A 25,985-nucleotide genomic window follows, 5' to 3' on the forward strand; every position below is an offset into this window, starting at 1 on the left:
AATGAAATAATATCTAACTCTGGCAGACTCTTTCGCTCTGGCAGAAAAGCATGCATTTTGGGACGAAGTTCGCCGATGCCCATTTAAGGCAAATCCAAGCGATCTTGAATATGAAGTTCCCTACTACTCTGAAGGAGATTTAAAGTCTGACTGGACGAGTAGTCGCATCTGAAGCAGAAATAAGCTCTACCATCATACGAGAAGAGCTGGGGGCCCGACTACCTATATTTCACAGTTTAAAAGCTCTTCTCAATGCTATCAGTTGTATTCCACAGTTTAAAAGCTCTTATTGATGTTATCAGAAATTCAAAAACTAACTTTGGCGATAGTTGTTGCAACCCAGAAGCTCAAGTTTTACTTTCAAACGCATGCAGTCATCCTCATGACGTACTATTCTGCCCAATCCAGACGCGCGACGATAACGCAACAACTCTGCCCAAAAGACACTCCAAGGGTAGACGAACACTGGAAGGACACACTCGAAAGCAAGTTTTATCATCGTCACCCTAAAAGATTCTACATAAGAGCAACATGTACTGCCAGTTGAGTACCACATCCTGCTGTGCACCACACGGCCCTAGCCGACCCTTACTCAAATGATTCAACTCTAGAGTAGCTTAATACCGGCAGTTAAGTATCTCATGCTGCATGTGACATGGCCCCATCTCCACAACTCCCTTCTGCGCCTTCACGCTGAGCCTAGGTAACGCAATAGAGCGGCCCAACGATGCCCCGAAAGTAACAGAGCACACTCTAGCCGCACATGCTCCACCCAATGGAGACTTCTGTCATTTACACGTCAACGGCGCATCTAACTACAAAGATTCAAGAGCAGACGTGGTCCTTGTCACCCTAGGTGGTTCGATGCCCGAATAGGCGATCATTCTAAGTTTCAAAGCATCCAACAACGAGGTAGAGTACGAAGCCCCACTAGCAGGCCTTCGAATGACAAAAGACTTGATGGTGAAAAAGCTTTCAAATCATTTCGATTCCCAGCTAATCACCAGCCAGACTACTGGGGGCAAAGGCATGATGATCATGGCAATCGACTACTTCACCAAATAGGTAGAAGCGGAGCCCATGACGATCACTATTCAGACGGATATAGAGCGCTTCATATGGAGGAACATCATTTACCGATTTGGCATCCCTTAATCCATCGTCACCGATAACGGACTGCAATTTGTAGGCAAAGATTTGGCGAAGTTCTTCCAAAAATATGGCATCAAGCAGCACATGTCTATGCCAAGATATCATCAAGGCAATAGGCGGGCCAAAACATACACCAAGATGATCCTCGACTGCCACACAAAATCCCCAACAGCAAGAAAAGAAAATGGCCACACGAACTCCCTGGATGTCTATGGGCATATTGCACCACAAAAGACGAGCAACAGAAAGGAGATGGCCACAAGCTTAGATCAGGCAGAGGAGAAGTGCGAACAGACTATCACCCGCATCGCAGCCTACCAGCAGCAATTCTTCTCCAACTACAACAAAAGGGCCAATATCCGACAATTCCAACCCGAAGATCTAGTCCTAAGAGAAGCCTTCATCACTGCCCACAGAGAAGGCTCCAAAAAGATGGATTCTATCTGGGAAGGTCCGTACAAGATCAGCAGAGTAGGCGGCAAGAGTAATTACACCCTCGATAAACAGTGGAGCGCCTACAATCTAAAAAAGTATCATGTGTGACCTCCCACTACATCAAAGCCCGAAGACTCAAGAAGCTCGACGGGCACTACCTCATAAGCCGAAGACTATCCAGTTGTTATGCAGTTCCTACCTTACAGCTAAGTTCTCGTTCGTTTCACTCGTTTTTCAATGAGGAATTCAAAAGTAATCACAACTTAGCTCGGTTGTATGCTTACAACAACTGATCACTCATGCACTTCAAAAGAAGGCTACGCCCTTCTTAAGGACTAATCACAGGAATTGCACCCCCCGAGAGACCAACCATGCTCTCCAATACGAGAGGGTAAACTAATTACTCTCCAATGCGAGAGAGTAAACCAATTCCCCGACACCCACATGGGTTAGCTCTCCAAGACGGGAGGATAAACTTTACACTCTGAATATCCAGACGTGGATGAGCCTGGCTGCCCTAGTATAACTAGATGCACGATGGCTTGCGCCGGGATTCCTAGAATTAGCCACAATGGTCTTTTTCAAAGCTTAGCTAACTGAAGGATTTTGGGTCTCTTGGCCTAATCCGCGGGGAATCAGGCCCTAGAGAGGGAGGGGGCACATTACGCAGTACGCCCTATAGACGGCTGCCCTAAAACCCTAAAGTTGCTACCGAATGAACTAAGGTAGCCTACGGATTTTGGAAAACTATCTACGGCTTGCCCTTCGAGCAGTAAAGCCGGCTAGACTTATACAACCGCACATTCTTGTGAAAGGTTAAACAAGCTAGCGCGTATATACGAAGTTTTATCCACTGCCGACATGCTACGTAGTCGATAAGCTTCATATCTGCCAAGCGCGGAACAACCTACACCAAGTCCTAAAGTGTTGTGATACTTGCTACGCAACCTACGGAATTGGAGAAAGTCAAGGTTAACAGCCTAGTGGTTATGCGGACTTGTCTGCTTTTGTAAGTAAGGCATCCGGATGCCAACCCTATGGCTAACAACTTTGCAAAGTTCTACACCAACATCTACGGCTGCATAGGCTACGCGAGCTTGTCTACTTATAAAAAAGTAGCATGCCTGCCACTGGTCTATCAAGTCTAAAGGTTAGGGCATGAACAAAAAAAGTAAAGATGAAGAAAAGCAAAGGAAAACATGTTTATAAACAACTAGCAAAGGCCGAAGAAGTTCGAGCAAAACAAGAGCTACAGAAAAACAAAGAAAATCCTAAAGGCTACCTAGAATACTACACTACAGCAGCTTGGACATCCCACGACTACTTGATCGCCACACCTTCAACAGCCGTAACGCTCTTAGCAGCAGCATCATCCGGTGCTTCACCATCGGCTGCCCCAGCCTGGGCACTAACTTCTCCAACTACTTCACCAATGGAAGCCTCAAAAGTAAAAGCAAGCAAGTTTCCCGGAGAAATAAAGAAGGTCTTGAAACCTCAAGCCCATCTTTCTCACCCTTCGGCTGCTCATTCTTCTCAAGTAGACTAACACATACGCGCTGCAGCTCATCCACTCCCTTCTTAGCATAAGCAGCAATCAATTTTTCATCATTTGCATAAGTAGCAAAACGAAGCTCAGAAAATGCAAACTCAAGATCTTGAATCTGAGGTATTGTAACATTCAATCTCCTTCTCTGTACTTTCATACTTAACTTGGATCGCGTCAAGCCTAATCTTCAAGTCAAGGATCTCGTGGCGAGTGGTCTCAAGCTGTAAAGAAGTATGGGCAGAAATATTAGACCCCTTCAAAGCAACAAGCTCAGAATCCAACATCTTGATCTCCTCGGCTGAGGAATAAGCTTCAGCTGCCATAATCTTCTCCACCTCCTTGACAGCCTTGCTATATATGCATCATAGCAAGCAGAGCAATCCTTCTATATTGGGTTGTATGTTTCGCAAAGAAACTTGGGCAAACAACCTTTCTACCATTATCAACAAACTTGGCACAAGCGTCCATGACTTCAAACAGATCTAGTTTTAAAAGCACACAAATCTCAGCAGCCTCCCCAGAAGCAGGCTTAGTGGATTTCTCACAGCTGCCCACACGAGCAATATCTTCCTTCCTAGCAGGCTAATCAGTCTCAGCAGCAAAGGGAGTGGGCCTTGGAGCCACTTTAGTAGTAGAGTCCACCTTATCGCTATTCATAGTAGCAAGCCTTTCCAAAGGTAAACCGGACTTAGCTCCCAACAAACATCTTGGTACAGACTTCGGCACTGAGGGCATGACAGGACCTTTACGCTGAGCAATCCTATTAGCAATCGTACTAGCCATTCTCGACATGGCAGGCGCCACAGGCTCAGATTTAGCAACCTCATTTTTTCTTCCCATTGGAAGAAGTTATGCCAATCACAGGCCCCTCGACAATAGACAGATCATCATGAGCAGCGGAGGAAGTCTTCAATTTTTTCTCAACCGATATCTCTTGAGTAGGCGAGGAAGATCTCTTCTTTGCACCTTTATTCATAGTAAGCTCCACGACAACAATCAGATGAGCTAATGCATGCGCCTTGATCCTCTTTACCTCCTTTTTAGGAGCAGCCCACCTTACTTCCGACGAAGAGAACTAAGCAGCCAACGCCATTCATGGTACTCATCAGAGGAGATCAACCCAGCATTCTAGCAGGCAAGAGACATGCATGCCCAGTATTCCAGCAACCTATGAGGCCCACGACCTTCTCATTTCTTTCAGTCGCCAGCCTGGCCCTAGTAAGTTCCAAGAGCCCAAAAGATATGAGCCATATGGCTCGCCTAGCAATGCGCCCCAGCACCATAATCCGCGGCCCCGACCGCACAAGTTGCCTTTGGCCAAGCCAAACAGCCCAAGCAATGGCCCCTACCACGACGCCTCATCGGCCCATGCCAAGCCAACTCCTGGCCCCTGCCAGCCGATGTGCCGCACCACCCCGACAGTTGCCCCACAATAACACTATACAAGAAGAAGACAAAAAAAAATTAAATTTTTCTTACATCGGTGCGGCACGGAGAAGACAAAGAAATCAATGAAATACTGTCCTTTGCACGGACAAGATGTAGAAGATTGCTAGAGGAGGGGGAACAAATATCCTCTAAGCTCTCTCTCTCTTGTAGGTTAGAATAAATCGCTCTCTAAAGTTGATTTAATAACCCACTTAAGGTGGACTTAAATAGGCATTGAGAGAAATTTATTTCCCTTTCCTAGAAAGACCTAATTTCCTATTAAAGAGAGAATCTACATCAAAATAGGAAGCAGTCTCACGTTTCCTAAAGCAAGATGATCTCTACACCTGCTGCCCTTTCCTATGAGCAGCCCAACAGGTGTGGGGGCATTTGTGGAACCAAAAATAATCACAAGGCGACACATGGATTTTTGGATAAAAGATGACAAAAATACCCTTGAGGCATACCAGGATTCCTATGCGCAAGCAACAGGCAATTATCCATCAACCAAGTCAAAAATGTCCAAAATAGGTATCAACTTAAAATCTAATTTATTCATATATTTCCTATTTCATTATTTAGCTAATCAATTAGCTAAATAAATATACTTATTCCATATTTCCTAAAACCCTTTTTTAAAACCATAATAATTGACCAATTAAAAGATTAATTGCCTAATTAATCCCCTAATTGGCAAACAAATCACCCCAAAATCATGCTAGGGTCCGGCCAATCCCATCAAAAAATAATACATCTTATTCTCCACCTTTTCCACCATTTTCCCTTTTTAATTACCCTAATTAAACCTATTAAACCCAAAAACCCTAGCTAGGTCGGCCACCTCCTATTCCTATAAATATACTCCCATTCTCACCAAAAAGGCACTTCCAACTTTTGCTAAAATTCTCTAGAATTCTCAAACATTTTTTCTCTCTAAATTCTAACTTTGGCATCGAGGTTCTTCGGCCAAAACCCCCCTATTCATTGTGGACGCGTGAGGCTCTTGGCCTTGACCTAAGGTGTTAATTATTTTGTAGGTGCAATTTTGTCCAAGATCAAGGAGGAAGAAATTTGCATCCACAGATATTTCGGTTTCGGAAGTGGTTTCCGGTTTTTTTGTGTTTCTTTTCTTGCACTCTTTTCTTCTGTTTTTTTTTTTTTTTCGTTGTTGAAACTTTTTTTGACAAACAATAAAGTTAGGGTGTTAAATTGCTAGTTATTAGAGGAAGGGGATTGGTAGAGATCGAACACACACTAAAGTGCATAAGTATGTTTGCTTTCCGTCACTATAGTAAAACGTCATTTGTGTAGTCATTGGATTGAATATATATCAAAGAAAAATCAACGCACAGAAACAATTTATGAGTGCAAATGAAGACGAGAATGAGAATTTGTTGAGATTTTCACCCCTAGCTTATTTGGTTTGGGTAAACCCTTGATCCGTTGTGTTTTAAAAAGGAGTCGTTCCTCTTTGCAGACAATCAAAGTTTGTCATGCGTTCAAAATGTTTTCCTTTTGCGATCTTGAAAAGTCATTTTTGTATGCATGTCAGATTGTGATTTGCAGATAAAGAGGAACAACTCGAGTTAAGCGGGTTCTAGGGCAAAGAACTGCATTAGGCAAATGACATCTATCTTCACTCACTTTAAACCTTACAAGATATTGTACAATATAACGGCTCCAAGAGCTTTTTCTATAAAGAATGGGACTTTTAACCAACCCCACATAAGTGGATCAAAGCAACACCAAGACAAAGAATTACAAGGGGCCACCAACATAAAACTGAAATCGCCCACAAACCCTAAAAAATCAAAGATTTCAAAACTGTAAAAATCATGGAACGCGGTCACGATGGTGACATCCCTCCTTGCGTACTTACAGGAGTATGATGCTTCTTATGTAGCTTCCCTCTCAAGTGTCTGATCTTGGCATCCACTCTCGCCGTGAACCCTATCTTGGTTTCTTGTCTTGCTTTCGACGCCTCCCTCTTCCACATGCGCTGATCCTCGACATCCTTCTTGTAGTATTTGATTTCTTGGATGATATGATGGTCCATTGGATTGAAACTTCTCTGGAAGGCTAAGTGGACAATGTAAGGGAGATTACAAGCGATTGTTACTAAGAGGGTGGCTGACCAAAATAATGGGGCAGGACCGAGAGCTTCGACTAGAATTTGGTAGGCATTTTTACTCCAAGTTGGAGTCAGCATGCCGTAAATTAAGAGAAATAGGTACCACATTGCAATACTTCCCCACACAAAGAGATGCTGAATCCACGTAAAGTGGCTCATTGTGAGAGCAATCTGGCAGTTCACAGCCCACACGATGCAACTGAACATAGTGGTACCCATAGCAGCCATATCAGCCGTCTGGCCATTAGCACGGAAGGCCTGGTCGTAGAAGATGATAATGTTGAGGAAGTAGATTATGAGAGAGCAGTAGACACCATTGCCCATCCACCCCAGTATCCTGTACCAATCGAAGAACAGATTTCTAGGTCCTTGTTGGTACAATGCTGGGAACTGCAAAACACAAAGTTTTAAATGACACTGCAGGGCTATCACAAAACATGGTTTATGTATTTATAAGGGCAGTGTTAGCAAGACTAACCTGTAAGCAGACCTCGGACGAAACATCTTGTTCAAAAACTCCAAGTGAAATGACAGGCAATGAGGTTAGAATGACATTGAATGATAACATGTACCAGTCATCATATATTGATTGCCCAGAGAAACCCGTGAATGCCTCGAAGTAGAAGAGGGTGAGACCAAATGCAATATTTTTGTAGAAGAAATAGCAGACCTGAATACAAAAACATCCCCATTAATAGGTAGAAGGTTTAAAAAATAATAAAAAATTAAAAAAAAAAACACCACATGCATTTAAAGATATTACCATCTGAGCAATCCTCTTATAGCACCAATGGCCGTGGACTACCAAAAGTCTCTCCAAATACCGAAACTGGGAAATAGCAAAGTCACTAGCCATCACAGCCTGCAGGCAATTACCAAGTATTGTGAGACTTAAAAGTCAAAAAAGAACATGCGCTGAATTAATAAGACACTTAAGAAATTTGAGGTCTGGAACTTTGGAGTGATGATTATGCCCCTGAATGTGCATGCAACCATTTTTAACGGATAATCAACAGGCATACCTCACATCAAGGACTAATTTAAAGCACTCAAAAAATTTAGGAGGCAAAGTGAGTCATCTCGAAATTCAAAGACCAAAGTGAAACACAGGTCAAATTTAAGAGACATCATCGTATCGAAAATTGAAATTGATAATGTGTATGCTACTATGCATATCGAAACTTGAAAGAGACAAAACTGTTGCAAGCAAAAAACATTATAAGAAAGAGTCAGTAGGAAAAGATACCAACCTGCATACCTTCGACCCCACTGATTCCAACACCAATATCAGCTTCTTGAATCATTCCAACATCATTTGCACCATCGCCAATTGCTAACGTCGTTTTTCCAGTTCCTTGTTTGACTAACCTTGTTACCTAGTGTAAGAAAAAATTGAGTATATAAGGAAACAGCATGGCTATACCCACATTCATAAGGATATCTCAGTCATTTGACAATTCAAATGGAAAATCAAATTTAACCGGAAATAGAATAATTGCAAAAAAGGTATAAAAACTTACCAATGCCTTCTGCTTGGGAGAGACACGGCAGCATATGACTGATGCACAGTCAACAGCTAATCCCAAGAATAGATGCTTCATATCATCCTCCAAAGCATAGGTTAAAGTTTTTCCATCAATAATTAATGCAAATGCCGCATGTGGATCTTTTTCCAACTTGATCATTTGTGAGGCATTGGTGATTTGATTCAAAATGTTATCTTTCACCGCCTGCTCATTAGTGAAAAGACACAAAGTCTAACATTATATAAATTAATCTCCTGAAAATAAATCCATGTTCGTTTTCTCAATGAAATATATACCTCTTTGCTATCTTGTCCCAACGTGTCTAAATTTGTGGTTGATATACAAATCTGCTTCATGCCCTGTCGGAGCAAACTACATGCAAATCTGAACAGGAAAAAAACCCCAAAGAACAGAAGAGATATCATTACATTTATCTAGAGGAGCATCACAACAGTTACAATGAGTAATAGTTCCTCCTAAGATTAAGAAAACAAAATGCTTTCGGCTTAATTGGTTAGAGACAAACCCTATGTTGATTGCAGTTTCCATCTTGTCCCCCGTCAAAACCCAGATCTTGAGACCAGCTTGTGCGAGATTGTCTATGCACTGGGGCACCTAAAGAAAAGAAAATGAAAAAAGAAACTAAGTAGCAGCAGATCAGTAAGCCAATATCAAATTATGTCTAGAACCAACAATTTATGTACCCCTTTTTGCAATTTGTCCTCTACAGCTGTAGCACCAACAAGGATCAAGTCTCTTTCCATCTTATCTGCTAGTCGCTCAAGCATTCCATCCCTATCAGCCCCAATTGATGTTTTTGCTTTCTGAAACTCATTACTCCAAGCAGAGTACTCGGACTCCTCAAGCTTTCTATAAGCAAGTGCCAATGTACGCAACCCAGCTTCTCCATATTCATTCAAATGCTTAGTAGTAGCTTCCTCATACATTCTTCCATTCTTTGAAAGTCGATCGAAAATTATGCTGCATAAGCCAAGTAAAGGTATGATGAGAGAGAGAGAGAGAGAGAGAGAGGAGAAGGAGAGACGAGATGAAATAAGAATCAAACAACTGCTTAAAGCATCAAACAGTTCACTTAGTTAATTATAGTTAATTATATTTGGCCTGAACGAAACCCCAATTAAACATTTAAAACTAAACAACAAATGAAAGCTGACTGAAGACGCTGCATGATGCTCAAGTTGAAGCGCATATGAATTCTGACTGAAGACAGCAGCCGCACTACATTATGTTATCAATTGCCCAAAAGAATTAAAGAAAAGTTGTGAGCCTAACCTGTCAGCACCTTTGCACATCAGTAAAAGCTGTCCATCTTCATCTCGCACAATTACAGACATACGCTTCCTTTTGCTAGTGAATTCCAATAGATTTAAGATTTTGTACTCCCTGTAAGTTTCCCAAGAAACAACAAAGATGTTAAGGCAAAAGTAGAAACTTAAATGCAATGCTGTAGTAATATAAATCATTCACTCACCTTTCCACCGGTCGTCCTGAATGATGATACCTTTCGAGGACAAACACACCTGATTGACTTCTTTTACAAAACTCAAATCCTAACTCTCTTGCTGCAACAAGAAAAGCTGCTTCATCCGGTGACTCGGCTTCATATGTATAACTGCCAGTCTCTTCATTTACCTCTGGAATTGCAGTGTGGCAAACTGCTAATATCCGTAAAAATAATGAAATCACATCAGGGCTGGACTCATTCAACCAATTTCCTCCCATGAGGCGGCTGTCCTCAAAGCTAAACCCCTTTATGGCAGGTTTCCGATCCTTATCTTCATTGGACGTAACAACAGTCTCTAGCTCAATTTCCGATCCTATTCCATTCTCCCATGATACATGCGCATTATGTTTTCGCATGGGAAAATTGGCAAGCTCATCATCACGGTCTTCAAGGTCACTAGCCATCTGTTTTGCTGCTGCAAGTTCAACTTCACTGGAACGAACGCCATATGCAGTACCAGCAATGGAACACTTCAGAAAGTCCATCTGGTTGCAGGTTAATGTGCCAGTTTTATCAGAGAGGATCGTGTCTACCTGGCCTAACTCCTCATTCAAATTTGATGTCCGTGCTTCAGCAGGCTTCCCAGTCTCTTCATCATACATGAGTAAGTCTTGGTTAATAAAGCTTGCTTGCAAAACCTTCACAACCTCAATTGAAACATAGAGAGAGATAGGTATTAGATATCCATAAAGGATGAGAGCGGTGACCAAATGGATAAGGCCGGACAAGGCAGGCTTTTTTGGGCTATACATATCCGTCGTATTATCAGGTCGTAAGTACCACGAGTCTGGCATGCTGAATTTTATCTTCACAGCAAAGCCTATTGAGCTGATCATTGAAATCCCTAAAAGGAGGGTGAAAAGAATATAGATAATGTGATCCATTTTCCTTTCTATTCCGCTCCTTTTTGAAGGGGACTTCGTTGAATTCTGCATGACTTTGCTATCATGACCTGTAAATATCACCACCCCATACACATAAGCTGTATTCCTGAGCTTCGAATCTCTCAAGAGTATCTGATTGGGTTCAAGAGGATACACCTGCCGATCATACTCAAGATTACCTACGAATGAGTAAAGATTGGGGTTTGGATCTTCACATTGAATTGTTGCCGTCAAATCCTTGAAAGCGCCATCATCCTCCATTGGCGAGGTTACTTCCAAACATCTCTTTACCTTCAAATTTGTTTCACCATCTAAGTTCATAGTCTCAACATAACAAATCCCATCCTCATAACTTGATGACAAAAGAAGCAAATCTGCAGGAAAGAATTGATCCTTTTCCACTTTCACAACATCTCCAACCCGAATCTTATGCCATGGCCTAAAATCAAAAACACCATCTCCTTTATGAACGATAACTTTACGTCGATTAACCTTCATATCCTGCAAGAACCTATTCCAATCTTCCATCGCTTCCTTTGCCATACTAAGACCAACAACAAATACCAGAGGAGCAATCATACTCACTGGAGAGAAAGGTGAAACAGGTGTGAGGGAAAGAATTGCAGCTAAAAGGAAATACACATTGGCAACCCGCCTGAACTGCTCAAAGAGTGCTTTGGGCAAGAACGTGATAACGTTATACTTGGTGGTTGATATATAATTTGAACGGTATTTATAAGGCTTCTTTTGATGGAAATGAGGTTGGTTGCAATATACAGTTCTTGTGAACCCAGCTCCTTGGATTGGGCGAGGCGCCTCTGTCTCATCGGCTTTAGGCTTACGGCAGAATGTGTAAAGGTTGCTCTGGCGAAGCTTCGCCCTTATCTTACCTCCTGCCATTTCTATCGATCCCCGCCAAAGCCAACTATATTTGGCACATATTCATTACAAAAAGGACTCGAACCTCTGTCTTTGCTCTACGACACCCTTGTCTCCAATTTCTCCTTACAGATGCCTAATAAACACAAACCCCCGATGAAAATTAGCTCTCAGCAACTAAAATTCACAAAATCCAGAACATAACATCCTTAACATATTTCAGACACCATGCAATTAATCAAACATCACGCATTAATGTTTCCAAAAAAACTAAACTCACTTCTTGAAAGAGCTCCTATTCAAAGCTACAACCAAATGCCTTACATACTAAGATTTCTAACTTTCCCAACCTTTCAGATTTGAGGAATTCACAGAGAAATTCACAGTAAAAATTAAATCATAACCATTTTCTATACCTTTCTAAACGTGAAAATTTACATGAAAATTGATAAAATAATTGATATAAGAAACCACAACAAACCCAATGATACGCTCAACTCAAAAACCAAATAATTCAAGAAATTCAACAAAAGTAATTCAAAAAAAATCAAAATCCAAGTTGAGAATCGGACAACGTCCAGCTCAACCGTTGGAACAATCATTAACAAAAGCACAGATTCCTCGTACAAAAACCTTAAAATCCTCCAAAACAAGGCAACGCATCCGTAAAAAACGAGAAAAACAACTCGACCCAGAAGAGAAAAACAAATCTTTTCCCCAAAAAGCACATTAATTCAAACAAAACACGCACAAAAACACAATGGGTACCTGCCATCAGAGGAGCTGGCCCATCTTCAAGGCAAATTTAGAATACCCATTATGCAGAAAAGGGAAAGAGCGAACTTTGAGCTGCAGATCAAGGAGGAAGACAAAGTCTAGAGAGAGAGAGGGGGGGGGGGGGGGGAGGGAACAGAAAGAAAAGAAAGAATTGAGCTTCCCCTTTCTCTTTCTCTCTCTCTCTGCCCGTCGTGAAGTCCAAACCAATGCCAGGAATTTCCGGGCCCTCCTTTTTCTATTTATATATATATAGATATTAAATTAAATTTCTTCGGAAAAAAAAAAGATATTAGATTAAATGTGTATTTATATAATTTCAATTTTATACAATTTCCTGGGGTTTTTTGGGGGAGAGCTGGACATATAGAACTGGAACCTGGTCCGAACCGGGTCTGAACTGCACTGTACCGAAGGATTTGTTATGTGTTGGGTTTTTTTTTTTATTTCAATAGGAATCAAACCGAATTGTATTACTTAGGGGACAATATCGATTTTCATTTTCTAAATTGTTTCATGCTAAATCGTTGTTTATTATTTAATTGTATGTTTTTAATTACACATGTTAAACATCTATTGGTTGCTTAGGAGGCTAGGGTGGTGTTTCATTTGTGTATTTGATGAAATTGAAGGAGTCATTTCCTCTCCGTCTCTCTCTGTTGAACCACAGTAAGCCAACACCCAAATCAGATTGCTCAACGACTAATGACGAACAAAAAAACACAGTATTTCACCCTCTTCCAAGCGTCTCCTCCTCCCTCCTCCACCCTTGTTCCTCGCCTCCTCCCACCTCAATCCATTGCTTGCAGTTCGAAGTTTGAACTTTGAAAGTTCAGAGGCTTGAGTTCCTTGCCCTGGCGTCAACTTCTAAGCTTCTCATAGCCTCAAAATTACAAATTGTAAGCGTAATGGATCGATATTGAGGTTCTTGCGCTAGCTTTATATTTTGAGGTTAAAAATTTTTGGAATGCAATTGTAAATTTGTAATGCTTAATTAATGAGATCTTTTTTTTTACTTGAAATTTCTAGTATTCGAAGCTGGATTTTGCTGGTGTGCATTGTATGTGGTGATTTGAAGCAAATTGAATTTTTGAGAATCCAGGGTGTGTGTGTTGTTATGTTAGTGCAACACAAAATTGAAATCCTCCCCTTGTATCGAAATTGAACCAGTACCAAACGGTTCAGTACACACCTCCATACATACCGAACTGTATCAATTTTTTTACAATTTCAATTTCACTTTATACTGTTCCTAACCGAACCATGTCCAATTCTATATATAATTTTTTTTTTAATATTTATTGATTGATATTGTCATGACCTGTCCAATTTTATATCGCTGGTCTTTGTTTGAGCAGCCACCAAATGAGAACCGGTTTGTCTTTTGAACCTCAATTTTATTTTTAAGGTTTTACCGAATTATAAAAGCTTCACCCTCCAGCACTGCGGGACCCACTTTTTCCTACGTGGCATGTCTGCAACTCCAGTTCTTTTGTCCCGGTAACTGTGGTTTTTTTTTTTTTTTTTAATAAATATCAATACTAGAGGGTTAGAATTTGTCGGACGTCACAAAATTGATCAGTTCTAACTAGGTATCGAAATTCACTATCCATTAAACTTTAATTTGAGAGTTTTTCTTTACAAATAAAGACAAATACTGTTATCTTTTACAGTGTTTTAATTTTGGTATTTGAGGTTGAATAATATTATTAATCTAATCTTATTCTCATTTATAAGTTGTTATTTCTAATCATTTGAAAATCAAAACTTACGGTTATTACAAATGTTTTGTAAATAAAAGATGATGAGCAAATTTGACAACCGTCAATTTTTGGTGCGAAAGAGGTACACTGTCTTAACAAACTTTGTTACACCCAAATATGAATTTTTTTTTTCTCTTTCTTTCATTTCTTATTTTTATTTATCTTTATGTTCTTTTTGTTGCGAAGATACAACTGTTACACTTAATTTTCAAAAAAAATTAAAAGAAAACCGAGAAATAATTGGGACAAGTCGTACCTGGTTTATTAAGATGACCAGGTCAAAGTTGGTTTATGAATAGGTGCCTTCTGCATCCATAAGTCTTGTAGTGATAGCTGTGATAGTTTGACTTACCGTAAACCAATATACAAATTTATCTCAAATTGAAAATTGATATATTATATATATGTGTGTTTATATGTGCGCAATAATATATGATTTAGAATCTAATTACTTAATTAATCCTCCTATACAAGGTAGATTTTTTATTTTGATCTCCATCCACAAAGGCATCTAGGTCTCACATCCATCAATAGAATCAAATATATCTTTCTTACTGTATACAACTAAACTATCATTTAATAATTAATCTCTCATCCTATTACGATGTGTTATTCACAATATTCACCGAAGAAGCTCTTTCAATGGAAGCAGTCACAACAGGTAAAATCAATACTAATTTGACTAGCAAGTACACCAAGAGATACTGCTTATCCCTCTTTGTCTCCACCAACTTTTGTGCAAGACTACTAATTCCTTTCAATACAGAAACTTCATATGCAAATGCATGCCAGAAATATAATTCTTAAGTTCATCTTTAAAAAGTGTGGGCTCTATACAAGGTTCTAAAAGACGCTAGACACTAGTCGGACGGCAGGCTGGGGCCTAGCGAGCAAACTATATGGATTTAAGTAAATCTATTATATTTTGTGTAAATAAGTGTTTGTTTATACTTAATATATATATATATATATAATTTCATCATAAACTACAAAATAGAATGACATATATATTATGAAGTATTGGAACATAATGAAAATATGAGGAACAAACATATAATGTGTGTTCATTTAAGTATTCAACAAGTCTCTTACAATTTATTGAAAAAATAAAATGCAAAATGAAAGTTATTTGTTTTCTATCTAAATGAGTCGCAACTTAAGCAGATGCATAGGCGAGTCTGGGCAGGCTAAGCGAGCTCCTCAATAGGTCTAGGCATCCTTTCTTAATTTTCAAACGCCTAAGCATTAATAGAGGTAGTGGCCAGCCACCTAGCCCATAGGCGAGGCTTAGGCGGTGCTAGGCAGAGATTTTTAGAACAGTGGCTCTATATTAAAAAAATCTTTGGATAAAATTGAGCAAGACGAGCTAACTTTTCAATGTCAAAAGTTGAGAATGAGTCATATGGGTTTAAACATGTCACATAAAGAAGCAACTATGTACTTGCCTCATTGATGGTGCGTGTTTGACAAAGTCTTCAGCGTGTTTGAGAAGTTAGCGTGCTCAATTTAAAAAATATTAATTAAAGATCCTTATTTATTTCATCTACTGCATGCTAGTATAAGGGTCAATTTTTCTTTCTTTCAAAATGATAGATTTTCGAACTTATTAGGGTCAAGGAATGCTAATGCCCCCGTTTTAATTCCGCTACTACTTTGATTCGAATACATTTAGTATTATCGGGGGCCCTCTTTATAAAAATTAGTAGCATAAGGAAATTCCAAATGGATGTCATTTTGGTTTCGTTTGGTTACCTCCCAAATGAATGATTAGAAATAACATGTTGTAATTCATACAATAGATTATTAGACATTTTTTGGCGTTTTTCTTATACAAGGATATAATTTATAATTACAAGTTGGTGGGTTGATAACCATAATACCACTTTTAGCATAAATTATTCACTTATTACCGTTTATTTTGGGGTATCATACACTTTCCCAGTAAGATCCATATCCTCCAATGGCTGTGAAACAAAGTTTCAAATTTCTAATAGAAAATTATCCCCTTGTATACTTGGGACCCACGGTGTGGGCTCCCACTCGGTCCACCTCTGCCCATGTGGATATTAATTAATTAATACCAGCCCTATGAAAGGAGAAGCAATTTTGGATTACAGTTCATATGGGACACATGGCACCATATAGTTCGAATTCGTATCAATTTTGCCTTAAGATTTGGCTCGTAACAAAATTAAAATAAAGGACTCACGCGTAAACTTTAGAGCATGTTTAGTAATAAAGAATAGAAACTAGAATAAAAAAATAAGAAAAAGTGCAACTTTTTAAAAATATGGTTAAGAGAACCGTTTCACTTCTTAACTCTTCTCTGTGTTTACTTACACGCAAAGAATAAAAAGAGTGCAATTTTTTCCTTAAATTTGTAATTAAATACCTAAAAATAAGAAATCGGATCAACGGGATACTTATTAAATAGATTCTCTTTCCTTACTTCTAATATTTTTAAGCTTTCTGATTCATTCATTTTTTTCTATTTCTATTAAGTAAATATGGTATGTTCGGCTCAAACTCTTTTTGAAAGAAAATTACAAAATGAAAGATCTTTGAATAAGAAGAGAGAAGATAAATCCATGTTAAGTGCTTCTTCTGAAGTAATGAAGAGTCTAGGTCCAAACCATGATAAAGTCCTCTTTCAAATCAATTATATCCTTAACAAAAGCTCAAAACATTGGTTGTTTAGTTCTTTTGGGGGTTTATGCAAAAGACCTTTAGTCATATTGTTAAACTCACAACAGTGAGGTTAGTGTTTGCCTCGACAACTCATTACAACAACAAGAATAAAATCTTATCTCATTAAGTGGAGTCAGTTGTATGAATTCTAAAATATTACTTGCTCGATTTTGTGCAAGTTTTCTGTTAGATCCAACTACTCCATGTATTTTCTTAAAATCTCTTTTCTAGTCTTTCTGGATCTTTATCTACTCTTTTTCCCCTAAGCCTCTTTCTCATAATCACAGTTCATAGCCAAAGCATTTATAGGTCTTTGTTTCACATGTCCAAACCACCTTAATCGATTTTTCTCTCATTCTATCTTCAATTGCAGTTACTCCTACTTCACCCCGGATATCTTCTTTGTTAATCTTGTCCCTTCTCATATACCCAAACATCCAACGAAGCATTCTCATCTCCGCTACACATTACACTAATTGTTTGCACGTGTTGATGTTTGACCGCCTAATATTCTATACCGTAAAACATTGATGGTCTTATTGGCGTCCTATAAGTTTACCTTTGAGCTTTATTGGCATACGACGGTCCCACGACAAACTTGATGCACTCTTCCACTCATCTATCTAGCTTGTATTCTATGATATAGATTTTCATCCAATTCTTCGTTCTTTTGCAAGATAAATCCAAGATAACAAAAAAGTTCACCCTTTGGAACTTCCTGATGTTTAATCCTCATGCCTTGACAACTTATTACAAATGCAATATTAAAGTTAAAATCGATATCAAGAATGCCTTTTTTGCTTCACATTTTTCAAGAAGATTTTTTTTTTTGGCTCACCTTCAAGTAGTTTGATTCAAATAATCTGATTTTGTTTACAAACTAGAAAGAAAAAAAATCACTTTATGGACTCAAGCATGCTCCAAGAGCCAAGAATGACACCAATTTCTTTATAGATTGGGCTATGAATGGGTGATTCAATCCCCCAAACGCAACAAAAGTAGCTCTAGCCCATCAAAAGTCAATGAGGCGATTAGTGGGCCCAACACCCACGGACTAGCCGCTTGGGTAATGCTCGCCTGCCTTAGCGTTTGAGGCTATGTGACGTCATGACGTTAAAAAAAATTTGCAGCACATTTTGAAGCTTCGTGAGGAGAGCATCGAGCCTTTGCCTTGAAGCTTTGCGAACCTAGCCTTCCATGGTTAAGAGGTCGAGAGATCGACATTGTTAGTGGTAGAGAGATTTCGTGGCAACGTGATCAACATTGTGAGTAGCAAGGAGATTTGGTAGCAATGAGCCGAGTCGCAGAGTGATTTGTTGCTATGTGCGTGAGAAAAAGGAGGAGAACGAGTTGAATTGGTTGGTGTGGTGTGGGAAAACAAAGAGGGAGGAAAAAATGATGTGCAATTGAGAGAGAGAGAGAGAGAGAGGAAAAGGCTTAGAAAAAAGTACTATTTTTATTATTTTGCCACTTAGTACTATGGTCTAATAGTATTCTTCTTCACTTGTAAGTGGAAAGTCTTAGGTTCGATTCTCATCAAAGACGAATATGAACCATATTATTACTAACTCATTGTGAGGCTTAGCCTACTCCCTCCCCCTTAGTAGATAATATCGTTTCTTAAAAAAATTATTATTTTTTATTTATATTTAATATGTTATTTTCTAATAGTAATTGTCCAGGCAATTTATTTTACGGGGTAAAGATGCACTTAGGCAACTACTATCTACTAAGGTAATTGTCTTTGTCCAATTGACGGGGCAATTATCGCTTTAATGGGGTGAACTTGCTCTTAGTTGTATACTTACTCCTTTATGTTGACAATGTAACACTCAAATGTAACAAAAATACTTCATCTATCCAAATTGTGATTTCTCAATTATCTATAATTTGACATGAAAGACTCAAAATTTATTGCCAAATGTAACAAAAATACTTCATCTATCCAAATTGTGATTTCTCAATTATCTATAATTTGACATGAAAGACTCAGGAGATTTGCATTACTTTAAATTGAGTACATTTTTTATTTTTTTTTTGAAAAAAAAGGATTAGTTGGTGGCTTCGTCATAGTAGTCTATTCTTTCGATGGTCGGAAAGTTTCAAGATGCATTTTAGAACCCCCTGACCACCATCGTATGATTCACCAATAAGAGCCTGAAATTCGTCCTTAATCAGTGAGCTATATCAATTTTTAAATTAAGTACATTGAGTACAGAATATTTGTCCAGTGAAAACTGGAATTTCATTACCATGACAAAAGCGACACTAAGAACAAAAGCATCACCCCACAGACACCAAAAAATAAATAAAAAACTAACTAGAATGAGGACATGGCAGGCCGTCCTTGTTATGCACCAAAAAGGAAAGAGGTCCGACGACCTAAGTAACTGCACTCATCTCCTGACTCTTACTTATAGCCATCATGGACAGCCTCTTGGACACTCAATTTATCGTTTATTCAATCTAACTTAATATATGTTTGGGGGGACAATGACTTGTCAAACCTTTAAAATTTGTGCTTTCAATGTACAAATGGGTTTTGATGAGTCTGTAATAGGAGAGTGTTGATTAACTACTTAATTAAACTACTGATGATGTTGCTGTAGGCTGTAGCATATTATACAAACATAATTCGTTGCTGGCTCCACCTCATTACCATCTTTCATCGAAATCAATATAGTCGACATAAAATGCAACTAGTTTGAATTAAAGTACTAAAAAAATATCTGATTTTTAAAAACAGATTTGGATCCTCTACTGAACCCAAGGAGAGGATTCTTCTGATCAAGAAGTATGGGCCGTTGGATTTTCATTCAACGGCTATAATTATTATAACTTTAAAGGGACCCTCTGTTTATTGCCGTTGAATTTTCATCCAACCGCCCACACTTCTTGGTCAGAAGGATCATCTCCTTGGGCTCAGGCGAGGATCCAAATCCTAGAAAAACCAGCAAGCGGAAGATATTTATTTGAGGAGTCTTCACAAAGAGATATTTGAGATTCTACTGAATAACCGGTTATTCAATTTTTATATTTTTATCACGTAATAAGAGATATATAATTGTTTGATCTTTTTAAATTAATTTCTTGAAAACTAATTTCCACAGTCCTTCAAACTCTCACCGTTGAAAATTCTGAATAGGTCAAGAACTTAAATGATACGTTGTCATCTCCGTAGGACCGCCCTAGTTTTTGTTCATATAGGTTCTTCCAGCCGAACTTGATGGACAATTTCTTGGCAAATTCCTTTTCACTCATGTCTTAATTAATATTTAGACCAAGACTTTTGAATTGTTTTGAGTCTCTTATTGCCAACTTTTCATGTACGCGTTACATAATTTTCAGGGTTTGAATGTTAAATGGGCGGCTCCCTCGAAATACTACTTGTACTATCAATTGCATTTCATTATTATGGCAATGGAATCAAAACAAAACAAAGAATATGATCTCAATAATCAAATGACAAATGTTAAAGGAAGGATCAAAATAAATTTTGCGTGTCGTTTATTAAATTGAAAGTATTTTGTCATCTTAATTCTTATTTAATAGATTTTTTTTTTAAGAAATGAACAAAATGATTGATGGTAGACAAACTCATGGACTAATTCTATTAATTTCAAATCTCAGAAACTAAAATGAAGAGTTATGTCAGTCTCAGAAACTTTTATAAAAAAATATTGTACTTGAAACGAGTTCGTCTTATCAAATGAAAAATAAGAAAGGCAAAAATGGTGGAAGAAAAAAAATACTAATCTTTCTAGGCCAACGATCTAGAAGCAATAATTTGTTTATTTTTCTTTTCTGTTTTGGTAGTTAGGCAGAGTCGCATAGTGATTGTATTCTTGGAATTATACCTACCAACTGTAACATTTATATTCAGATGCAAATGACTTAATCACACATTGACCAACACGCAAACGTGTAAGCTGATGGAGCCATCACGGACGTTGATTATGTGGAATTTTTTGCGCCCTTTAAATTTGACCTTCTAGTGGAGTAGAAGTACAATTGGATCGTTCTACTTCTGGGCAAGAATAATAGACTGATGGTTATTTCACCTCAGGGCGGATCTATGAAAATATTATTTGGATGTCAATAAGAATAGTATGCAGTGTGCAAATTTTTTAGATGAAATAGCATGCAGATTGGCATTCATGAGTTTTGATAGGTCTGAGGTCATATACCAAGTCATATTGCATGGTTGTCGACATATTGCTAATAACTTTCGAGCGAGCATGTCGATTGATGTTAATAGATTTTGAGTGAGCATTCCAACAAACGCCAATATATGACGGATGAGCCTATCGACAAATGCCCAAAGCAATGCATACAAAGACATGAGGTTAGCAGCTACTTTGCCTAGTGCTCATAGAGGCAATTCATCAAGTAGTTGGAGAGCAGCTTTCAAGAGCATCTTAGATTTTCCAAGGACAGCACCCAACTATTAATAGATACGTAAGATTATTTAAACAATTTAAACATAACATTTACTCCTTGGTGACACTAAACCAACTCGTTAGTTAGCAGGTTAACCCATTAATTGCAACCGAACTCAATAAGACTCAACCCAAATACTAAACTTTATGTGTCGCTTCGTGCCATGTACAGTATTACAAAGTTTAAATGTCATCCAGTCTTCACTTTATTAAAAGAAGTGACAAGTTAAAATCTCATAAAATAATGATAGTTAGAATTAGGGATGTGCTATTCATACACCATTTTTTACTTTTCACATACTCTTTGTTAATTTTTGCCCTTTGACCTTTTTTAATTCAGTTGATTTGACAACCGCAAATTAAGAGGGTGTGTATGAAGTAAAAATGGGTGTGTGGATAGTACACCCCTAGAATTATTATGTTGCAAACAAAGGATTTGGATCCTCTCTAAGGCAATTGGTTGGGATCCTCCTGATCAGTGTTTTTGGATCATTAGATTTTTATCCAACGACTACAATTATTATAATTTTTAGAGGACCTCCTGTTTGTAGCCGTTGGATAGAAATCCAACGATCTACGAACATTGATCGGGAGGATCCGACTAGTTGCCTCGGAAAGGATCCAAAACCGTAAACAAAAGCAACTCAAACATTATTATTATATGCATTCATACGGTTAAGAAGAAATCAATATAATTTGTATGAGTGCCTACTTTAGCACGACAAGACTAGACAACTAATCAAATTAGTATTCAAATCATTTGACACGAGTTTGCCAACTATTATAACTCGTTGTGCATGAGAAACAACCCATATATCATGGGTCGAGTTCATGGTCGAACACATATATGTAGAGGCCCAAACTCAAGATCGAAGCGAGCGTAGGATGGGGAAATGACACTACCCTGCTTGTTAATGTCTCTTAACTCACCCTCGATATAATTTGCCATTTAATACTACGATCTAGTGATATTCCTCTTAACTTGTAATTGAAAGATCTTAGATTCAATTCTCATCAAAAGCAATTTGAACCACATCATTGCTAGTCTATTGTGAAATTTAGCTAACTTTCCGACTCCTTAGTATAGATACTATCATTTGTTAAAAATAAAAAATAAAAACTACGTACAATTTTTCTCCTCATACACACTCCTGTTTAATCATATCCGTCATTTCTGTTCAATTTATTTAGGATGGTGATATGCATACACCCACTTTTACTTTTCACACACATCTCTCAATTTCCGACCGTCGGATCGATTTGAATTGAAGAAGACCAATGAATAAAAACTAACAAGAGTGCGGGAACTAAAAAGATGAGTGTGAATAACACTAATCTTTATTTAATCCAATGCAAGATTGAAACCCAAAAAAAATGAACAATGGTATAAAGAACCCATTGACCAATATCCAACTACTCTACATGATGAAGGAAGGTAACAAGACCTTGTCAAAATATGAAACAAATTTCCTCAGCAGAAAAAGAATAAAACTAAAAGTGAAGCCAATTGATTCTCTCTGCGCGCAAAAACACGTCATTTGAGGAGGGTTCTGGTTAGATGCTCCCGTGCTGTTGCCCATGCTTGTGTTATGGTCTGCATTTTAGTAGAAGGCGACGGGATTAGATTAAGATACGAGTTTGCAAAATTTTGTGCTAGTAGGATTAGTGCTGCTTTGATATCTGAAAGATTGTAAAGATCAAAATTTGATGATCTTGGATAGCAAGGTGTGAACATATCTTCTTCTTTAAGCAATGGCATGAGTGACAATTAATTAATTTGGTTTTCAACTGAAGGCGTCAAATGAGGAGCTTGTAGTACCTGCTCAGACAAGGGTGCATCTGCATCCATGGTATGAGTTGCCACCTTTCCTGCAATAATGCTTGGATCTGTTTCGAGAATCATCCTGCCATATGAATTAACGGCATAAATATACAAACACTTAATTGACTGAAATACGATTGAGGATGAACCAAGCAGCACCCATTTTGAACGTATTGGGGTGTTTCTGGACAAAATGCTCCACAAAGAGGGAAGAATATCAGGTACAGTTTATGGACATGGACTAGTGATTGTTATTATTTGGAATGAAGTGTACCACAATTAAAAGACTGTAGCAAAGTTTGTAGATATATAGGTGCATACACCCACACACACGAATACAGATGATCTACTGACACTTTGCCGTACTCATGATTAAAAGACTAACACAACTTTGCAGATATATAGGAGCATAGATGTAGAGTGTGAGAATTTAAGAAGCATAGCATACCCTCCATCAACAATCTCATCGAAACATAAAAGTATAAGATCCAGATTCTCTAGTGCCTCACGTTTGTCAACGTTGTTCCTACAAGAAAAACATTGTAAGACTATACAGCAAAGGTATGGACAAGTAATCATCAGAAAGGAAAAAGATCTAATAGAAAATTTTAATGACCAAGACTACCTCAAGAGAAGGGCAACTGCATCAAAAAATCCCTGGAGAACTGTGGCTAAAATCAGTTCATTTTCATCGTCACCTCCAGTCACAAAAAAGTGAAGGTCCTGCACGAACTTATATATAACAACGTTGCTCTCAAACATCATTATCTCCGCTGCAGTTTAAAAAAAATAGCAAAACATGAACGCTGCAACTGTGGTCATATAACATTGACTTTTACAGCACATTGATGAAGGTTTTTTTTACTTGGACTCTTTCCATGTTTACTTCAATCATGTTTAGCCGCATACCTTCTATCCGAGCATTTGTCTTCAGAGTCTTAGTGAACACAGATTTTTCAAAAGCCAACTTTGCACCATTTGTTGGCCAATCATCTGAGAAGTACTTGACAGCCACACGCTTTCCTTCAGAGTCCAGAAGAAGAATATTCTTCACAGAAGGGCACGAGTCCTATATGAAATTAGAAAGTTTATTAACTGAACAGCACGTCCATTGACTTCCTACATGATGAATACTCAAACTCTTTTGGGTTCAGCCTTATGGAACGATGTAGTATCCGTCATAAGTTCTCTTCGCCTCAGATCAAGCTTTAATTCATCAACCTAAATAACTAGTCGGCTAGAGGAGGCAAACCTCAAGCTAATAACAACTGTATGTGGGGATCCATACTTCACGAATCACGCATAAAAATGGAGCATACATGTCCCGTCAGAAATCTATCGGGTCAAAACGAAGTGCTAATGCACCGGTGATTCTTCTCATTCTACAATCCTTACCTAATATATAACAACACCATTGTATCCTCGCCGCCTCGGATCTTAATTAACCACATTAATCTTCTCAAATAAGAAATTAACCACAATATTCACAAACCCAATATAACAGCATTTCCAAACACATTCCCTATTGATTCTAAATCAGGTAAAGCAACAAATCACCCATAATTTTCACATTCTATAATTACTGAAACTTTTGGTGAGTTCATAAAGATCTAAAATTGGGGAAAGCCCAGAAACGCACAGAAAGAAAAGAAAATGGGAACTTGATGCGACATTTAAAATCAAATAGAATGCGTATATGCTCGCAAACTGTTTGGTTCCTAAGAAAATGGGAAAAAAAAGTGATCTTGAATACGGTGGAATCTCCAGATCATCACAAAACGATTCCCAATTGTACCAAAAAATTGCTAAGTGTTGAGACAGTTATATTTAATTGCATAGAATTCCAGACCTTTTTTCAGAATTTTACGGATCTTGTGTAACAATTGCACACACCCCCAGAAACGATCCTCATCGTAAACGGGAATCCTGGAAAATCAAGACATCGGAGAGAGAGAGAGACTTACACGGTAGCTGAAGAGGCTTGCCATCGTTGATGGAGTGGGAAAAGCAGAGAGCGTTTAGCTTTACAGTTGCAGAGTTCTGTGTATACGAATTATTTTTGCCAACGTTCTGTATTTTTTTTTTATAAATTAACTATGTACTTCTTGGAAATGATCCTTTCAAGATATTTTCCTTATAATCCATCAAGTTCAGGAATTCGGACTATTGAAATTTGATTCAACGATTAAAATTATTATAACTTTTAAAGTGGGTCCCTGTTTGTAACTGTTGGATCAAATTTCAACGGCCTGAATTCCCGAACTTGGTGAATTAGGAGGAAGGGATCCGGAGAGAATCCATTTATGTACTTCTTTTCATTCGGGCAGTTTTGTCATTTCACGTTAAGGTTTGGAGTGTGGATACTACGTCAAATGACATGTCATTCAGGTTGCGTATACCCAAATCCGTTCATGCTCAACTTGACTTTTAATCCAATTGAGCGAGTTATGATTAGGTAATACCCTCCAAAATTGGGATGAGTATCCTCTTCTGATCTATTTTTATGGAGATCTTAGAGATTCTCACATTTTAACCTTTCATCGTACAACATACGGTCAGTTTTTCGTTAGATACTATTTATGTTTAATTTTAAATAAAAAATTCAAAATGATTGTTGACCACATGATGTACGATGAACGGTTATGATGTGAGGATCTCTAGGATTCCCACAATTTGGATCCAGATGGAATCCAAATCTCCAAAACTCAACCTCACCTTAACTTGATCATTTACTGGTAGGGTGAGACACTTGGAACCAAAATCCTAAAGTGAAACAGGAAATAAATCGGACCGCACTAAACAATTCAATTTTTGTGATTTTAAAACAATTTTGGTTTGAAACAGAAAAGCGATTTGGTTTCAGTAATGAACATTTGAAACCGTACCAAAATCGAATCGAATCGCACCGCAAAAAAAAAAAAAAAGCCTAGATTCCACATTAAAAAGACCACACACCTTACATTAGTTAGCATTCTTCAAGCCGTCAATCTGTT

General features: G+C 38.2%; 2 protein-coding genes across 3 annotated transcripts; both read right to left on the minus strand.

Moving 5' to 3' along the window:
• Positions 1-6,176: 6,176 nt before the first annotated feature.
• On the minus strand, positions 6,177-12,508 carry LOC126583431 (probable phospholipid-transporting ATPase 4). 2 transcript variants are annotated; one of them, XM_050247777.1, is made up of 11 exons: positions 12,275-12,508; positions 9,711-11,642; positions 9,512-9,622; positions 8,923-9,199; positions 8,745-8,833; positions 8,515-8,602; positions 8,213-8,449; positions 7,943-8,068; positions 7,456-7,554; positions 7,171-7,362; positions 6,177-7,082 (listed from the first exon to the last, which is right to left on the minus strand). In XM_050247777.1, the coding sequence occupies exons 2-11, from the start codon at positions 11,525-11,527 to the stop codon at positions 6,408-6,410; spliced, it is 3,711 nt and encodes a 1,236-aa protein (XP_050103734.1). In that variant the 5' UTR covers positions 11,528-11,642; positions 12,275-12,508; the 3' UTR covers positions 6,177-6,407. The 2 variants fall into 2 exon arrangements, with proteins under 2 accessions (XP_050103734.1, XP_050103735.1); XM_050247778.1 differs by having other exon boundaries at positions 8,213-8,422; positions 12,275-12,507.
• Positions 12,509-22,486: 9,978 nt separating this feature from the next.
• Positions 22,487-25,108, minus strand: LOC126583437 (coatomer subunit zeta-2-like). Its single transcript, XM_050247786.1, has 6 exons — positions 24,957-25,108; positions 23,902-24,061; positions 23,618-23,765; positions 23,441-23,518; positions 22,990-23,074; positions 22,487-22,764 (listed from the first exon to the last, which is right to left on the minus strand). The coding sequence occupies exons 1-6, from the start codon at positions 24,978-24,980 to the stop codon at positions 22,705-22,707; spliced, it is 555 nt and encodes a 184-aa protein (XP_050103743.1). The 5' UTR covers positions 24,981-25,108; the 3' UTR covers positions 22,487-22,704.
• Between the last annotated feature and the right edge of the window lie 877 nt (positions 25,109-25,985).

The sequence above is a fragment of the Malus sylvestris genome, chromosome 9 (genome assembly GCF_916048215.2).
Source record: "Malus sylvestris chromosome 9, drMalSylv7.2, whole genome shotgun sequence".
Lineage (NCBI taxonomy): Eukaryota > Viridiplantae > Streptophyta > Magnoliopsida > Rosales > Rosaceae > Malus > Malus sylvestris.